Here is a 6,292-nt window from a genome sequence, read left to right as displayed (position 1 = left end):
TCTCAAATTAAAATTCATAAAATAATTACAAGCAAACATCTTAGCTTGCTTGTCTCTGAATGAAAACAGCAAATTCTCTTTGCGACCCAGAGAAGCGGAAGGAAATGTTACCCGACGAATTTTCATTAAAATTCAACAAGAGGCAGGCTCCGTGAGAGGTTAGATTATTGGCGGGCAGGCGCATGGACACACACACACACTCACTCAGTCAGACACACACACACACACACACACACACTCAGACACACATACACACTTCACAGCTGGTCTGCCTAACCCTTCCTCCAGCAGAGACTGACAGAAGCGGGGCGACCGCTCTAAGCTGTGAGCGCTCATCTCTCCTCTCTTCTCCTCCACCGTGCGTCTTTTACTGTTGACATAAAAACTTTGAAGAGGTGAGAGGCAAAACCGCCAACAGATCACCGTCGGCAGCACATCAGCTAAGAAAAAAAAGGGGAGGAAAGAAGAACCATCAAGTCCGAGAAAAGCGTTGGAGCCGGGAGAAAGAGGGAGCTATGCCATCTCCCGCCGAGCTGAGCCCAGTCCTCCTCTGTTGTGTGTCGGAGCTGCAGCATGGTGTCTCTCTCTGGACTCTGGACCTACTGCCTTGCCCCCGGGAGACCTCATCTCCTTTTCCTCTCTGCCAGGCTGCTCCTGCTGCTTCTCTTATTAACCGTCTTCACTTCCCCCGAGCCCTGCTTACCGCACCCCCAGCCGTGCCACATCCTCGCCCGGATAGGTCATACCGTACGCCTCGGTGCGCTCTTGCCGACCCGCCAGCCGGCACGGATACAAAACGCGCTCAACCGCGCCCTGGCTAGCCTCCGGCACCAGAGCGGAGGGGCAGATTCCTCCACGACACCCTCTCAGGCACTACCCCTGCTGCCCTACAACCTGAGCCTGGAGATGGTGGCTCGATCGCCCGCGGGTGGGGACCCGGAGTCGCTGTCCCGCAGCGCCTGTCAAGACCTGGTGGTCAGGGGGGTGTCCGCTATGCTCGCCTTCCCCCGCTCCAGGGAGGAGCTGATCCAGGTGGAGTTCCTCTCCTCTTTCCTGGAGATCCCCTTCATCTCCATCCTGGAGGACACAGAACCTCTTGTGACCAAGGTAAGCATGGGTAGTGTGTGTTTGTGTGCGGTGTCTGTGCACCTGTAGCAGTCATCTTTAAAAAACAGAAATGCATAAAACACTACAGGTGATTTGGTGATATGTTATCGTTTTTATGCTGTTCAATAAGCACTAACCCATGGCCAAACATACTTTAATTTGAAGCGTTATCAGAGAGTTGACTCACAAGGAAACTTTGACTGACCCTGCAGCAAAGATTTTGGTGGTTGAGCTGGTGCAAATCTCTTCACAGACATCTTTTAAGGCTGGCTAAAGCCAAAAGGAATAATGTGAGTAAAAGTAAGTATTACAGGGGATAATAAGAACAATCATTCTTAGGATCAACTTTAAGCATGACGAGAATAACTATCAAGAATAGAAATGATTGAAAAATAGCAGATTGAAATAGCAATTAGCGTCCTAAAATCCTTAAATGCCACTAAATGGCTTCTGCAGAAGAGTCTCATGTTCAGATTGATCTCAGCTGAGCTTTGCTGGTGAACCTGCAGGCCTTTCACATGCATGTTTAATATCTGGTAGCTCTGCCTTGGTATCGGACTGAACCCTAAAGCCCTCCGGCAGCAGAGGTTTAAAGTGAAATGCTTTTTTTTCTCCCTTTAAGCTGGCTCCTGTTGTGTGTCTATGTGTGCGTGCATGCGTGTGTGTGTTAACAGAGGGTGGCTCTGTATGATTGTGTGTGTGTGTCTGTATTTGTGTGTGCATGAATGTGTATGATTGAAGACGACTGTTTTGGCACCTTTCAGAGTGAATCATTCAAACAGTTGAGATACTGATAGATTGATGCTGTGGGGAGGTGTGGTGCCTGCAGCTCGTGTTATTTGTGTATTTGTGTATGTGTGTGTGTGCTCATAGTATAAATGTTTATACGTGTGTGTTACTCTGTACCTGTACAAATTTGTAGGTAGGCAATAAACACGTGTATGTGAGTGCGTGTCATGTTAGTATTCCCAGCAGTAGACGAGGTGTTTGCCAGTCACTCAATCCAGCTCCAGTCATATCCTCCTCTATCCAACTGAGCAGCCAACTGCATCTCTTTGTCACACACACATGCACACACCCATGCAGCCGTGCACACACACACAAGTTCAGATAGGGGTATGTGTAAATAAAAAGGACTTTCAACTTTCGTACAGGTTAAGCTGAGAGACACACACTCCCCTTGCCGCCACCTCCAATACACACACACACACACACACACACACACACACACACACACACACACACACACACACACACACACACACACACACACACACACACACACACACACACACACACACACACACACACACACAGGCTGAACTAAGAGGCTTCATTAAGGAGACAGGGAGGGGAGAAAGAGAGTGGAGGGGGGGAAAGATGTATAGTTTAAGTCTGAAATCTTTGTTCTGTTGCATCTCTTTGTCAACAATGGATTGCTTATTAGATTTCAATAAAGCCTGCATGAATGAGAAGATGAGAAGTCACACCACTTGACAAATGTGTCAGCCATGCAAGGAGATAAGCAGACTGAGAGAGAGAGAGAGAGAAGAGACGAGGGGAGAAAGAGAAGGGGTGGGACGGAGGAGAGGTTGGTTTTTTTTTAAGCTGTGGGAGGCATTTCAGTTCTACATAACTGTGCCAAGCAGTCACCGGGCAAGAGAGAAACAACATCACCCTCTTTCTGTGTGTGTCTCTGCCTCGGTCTGTTCAGTATTTTTAGAAAATAATTTTGAAGCAACATATTCATATAAATGCATCTCTGTTTTGGGAAGCTTTTGTTTTTAAAGCAACACAACAGTGATTCAGCCTCATATAAAATTCATGTAGTCATTTTTTCTCTGTGTCAGGCTAGTCTTTTTTTAGGTTCATAAAAGGTGACGTGTCTGGCAGCGGTATTATCTGTTTGCGTGTCAGCTGTAGAGCAGGATAGCTGCGATGAGTAGTAATAGCTAACAGGCAATAGAAAATAATGAAATATGGCAGAAACTCAAAATGAATCAACAGAAAATCCATAGTTAAAGACACAGTATTGAATGCAGAGTGTGACCATGGAGCAGCTTTTTTGAAAAATTAAATGCAGAAAAATTGCAGCCGTTAAGAACATTAAGAGCATCACTCATGCCCTCTTTCTGCTCTTTTAACAGTGTATATTAATGCTTGGGCACATATTTTAGTCAATAAACTGATCTACAGTATATTAATTGACAACAAATTTCATTATCAGTTTGTCTTGTGAGTCATTTATTGAGCAAAAGTGAAAAACGTTTGTTGTTTTCATCTTCTCATCTTTAAGGATTTGCTAATTTTCTCTGTATATCATTGTAAATGGTCTTTTGGACTGTTGGTTTGACAAAATTAGCAATTTGAAGACATCTTCTGAAAATTAAACAATGAACAACTGATCGGTTCCTCAGAGAGATACTTTATCAAAAATTATAATACTCATTAGTTATCTGCAGCCTTTAAACAGTATCGATTTTAGTTTATGGCCAGTGAAGGATTTTAATGTGTTCTCCTTCTCTAGCACTCCACTGTGCACCTCCATATAAAGGGAACAATGTGAGAAATAAGATAAAACGAGTCTGGCAGTAGGTGGGACAGGTTCTTAAACACACACAGAGAGGGCAGTGACAAGTGGGCTGGGTAAACAGGGAGGCAAATTGTTAGTTGCAGGGAATTGTACACTGGTTTCTCTGTTGATAGCAAAATATGCAAACAGAAGATAGAATTGTAATTAAAAATGCTATTTACATGTTAGCAACAAGGGGGAAGGAGTGCTCCTGAGAGGAGGGAAGGAGAGCTGGAGAAATCCAGAGACAAAACAAACCCCTCTGCCAAAAATTTGCTGAATCTGTCACAGATTGATCCAAAAAAGGAGGCTGAGTATTTTTTTTTCTCTTTGTTTTTGGAAGGAGTTTTTTCCCATGTGTTTTTGAAATTGTGGAGATTTTCTGCGGGGTATTGGGAATTCAGCCCATGTTTTTTTCTGGTGAACAGATCCCTTCCCTGGACATCAGAGAGAGGTAGATAGACACACACATACACACACAGAGGGAAAGAGAGAGATGCTTGCAGATTTAGACAGAGACACAGTTTTCCAACAGGAAAGTGAATTTTACAAAACATTTTAAAAATGTCACTGAAATATAAGGGGACGTGTGTTTTCATTACAGGCCGGAGGGCGTAAATAGACATCATCAAGGTCAAATAATATGACCATGAGAAAAAAACAAGGAGTCTTTCAAGATTTAATTAAAATTTGCTACAATATGTTTTTTTTCTTTACTGTCAGATAATAATTTTCACATTCCATGTTTTATCTGAAGACAAAAAAGAAATGTCACAGTCATGACTGGAAAACAATACAGCATGTGTGACATTTCTTGGAGGTGGTGATGTTAGAATTTTTCCAGACGACCTTTCAGCACATCCAAAGCTGCTGCAGAAGGGTCGTCATTATTATGTACTGTGACAAGTAAATTCCTCTCATAAATTATTAGCTATCGCCAAAATATTTCTGTGTTGCAGTACAGGGGAAATTCCAGCACCAGTGAAGACTGAGATAGAGAAGGACACAGACAGATAGACAGATGGACAGAGGGACAGACAGAAGCAGAGGTCGGTTGTCTCTGCTTAGTCAGACAGAGCTGTGGGACTTGGTGATGTGTCTTAGCAAGGAAGTGCTTATTCCTCCCAACCTACTTAAGCTAATTAGAACCACTGTGTGACCCCTAACTGTAAATCTCTGCCGTCCATCTCTAGCAGGGAGGATGGGAGGATGGGAGGAGAGGAGAGGGGAAAGGAAGAAGGGTTGTATGGGGAGGAGGGGACAGTTAAAGGAAATGGGCTTCTAATTCCCATCAGGGTCATTACGGGCATTTTGGCAGGTGATTTGTTCATCAGTAGATTTTGTTGAATGAGAAAATTGAAGATATTTGATCTTTAAGCTAAGGAATCCAAAAATAACCCTAATTAACCTAAAAAAAATGAATGAAATTGGTTTTAGAATTGGTATTCCAGTAGCATGCAAGGGTGTGTTGGTAATATAGCATAGTCATTATAGCATGACATAATTCGGTTGCGCAATTCCAAACAGATATAATTGAAAAGGGACATCTTTGCAATCTCAGTTCATTTCTAATGCGTCCGGCATTTTTTAAAGCGTCAGTCTCACCCAACAATTCTGGATTCGCTGATAATATCACTGGAATTATTTTGTGGATCATGATTTTTTTCTTTTCTCTCTTCTTTTTTTTTTTATTCGGGAAATGTATTAGCAGGGGGAACGGGAGGAAATGGTTTTGCTGATTCTTATATGTGATTAGGTGAGAGGGGTGGTATGGTGTGAATTCATTATTTGTCATTCTTCACAGTGGAAGCTGTGTTCCAGCAGCTCAGTCACTTTATTCCCAGCTTCACTTAATACTGTTGAAATACACCCTGAAAATCGCCCATAAGGTACAATGTACAAGACTATATTTCACTTACTCAATTTGAATGACATTCCTATTCTTTTCTCCCTGTGGTTCAATTAGATCACTTACGTCCAAATTAATTATTAAATATTCTTTGAATACAGAGAGCATTTTATTCACACTTATGTCTATTTTTTACTTGCCCTATTTCTTAACCAGACCTCTTTAATATGTATGCAAATTATAGCCACATTTCTTCGAATCCTGTTGCTTGTAAATTGTGTGCTTTGTTTGGTTGTAATGCTGATAATTTGATCTGGAACAATCTGAAATGTACGGCTGATTTTGCAGCAGTAATTCGGGCCCCCGCTGAATAGCAACATTAGTTGGAAATGTAAACTGCAAATGTTGATGTCATCATTATCATCATCGCTACAAAATAATCACTACAATAAACACTGTAAAAATACAAATATATTTATGCAGTGTATTATTCATGAATTTCACCGTCTTGTGATTCAGAATAACCTTTAACGTTCCGGTGGGGAACTATTTTCCCCACTGCAATCAATCCATCCTGCATTCTTTCATTAAGTCACTTCTTTTTTTAATGACATACCTCATTCTGCTTAGTAAAATGAAGATTAGTACAGTAAAAAACCCAATTTGCGACTTTGAATGAAATTACATTTTAATCCAGAGACCCTGCTGAATAAGACGCATTGTGGCTCTGAGCTAGCCCTGCTCTCAGAGGACACACACATATT

The 6,292-nt window shown here is 42.2% G+C and overlaps 1 protein-coding gene across 1 annotated transcript in view; it reads left to right on the top strand.

Moving 5' to 3' along the window:
• Positions 1–573: 573 nt before the first annotated feature.
• Positions 574–6,292, top strand: part of grin3ba (glutamate receptor, ionotropic, N-methyl-D-aspartate 3Ba) — a 70,968-nt gene continuing 65,249 nt past the window's right edge. The window contains exon 1 of the mRNA XM_062440353.1: positions 574–1,107. Within this exon, the coding sequence (XP_062296337.1) occupies positions 574–1,107 (534 nt within the window). The remainder of the gene's footprint in view (positions 1,108–6,292) is intronic.

The sequence above is a fragment of the Scomber scombrus genome, chromosome 19, assembly GCF_963691925.1.
Source record: "Scomber scombrus chromosome 19, fScoSco1.1, whole genome shotgun sequence".
Classification (NCBI taxonomy): domain Eukaryota; kingdom Metazoa; phylum Chordata; class Actinopteri; order Scombriformes; family Scombridae; genus Scomber; species Scomber scombrus.
This window is presented reverse-complemented; position numbering and strand designations above follow the sequence as displayed.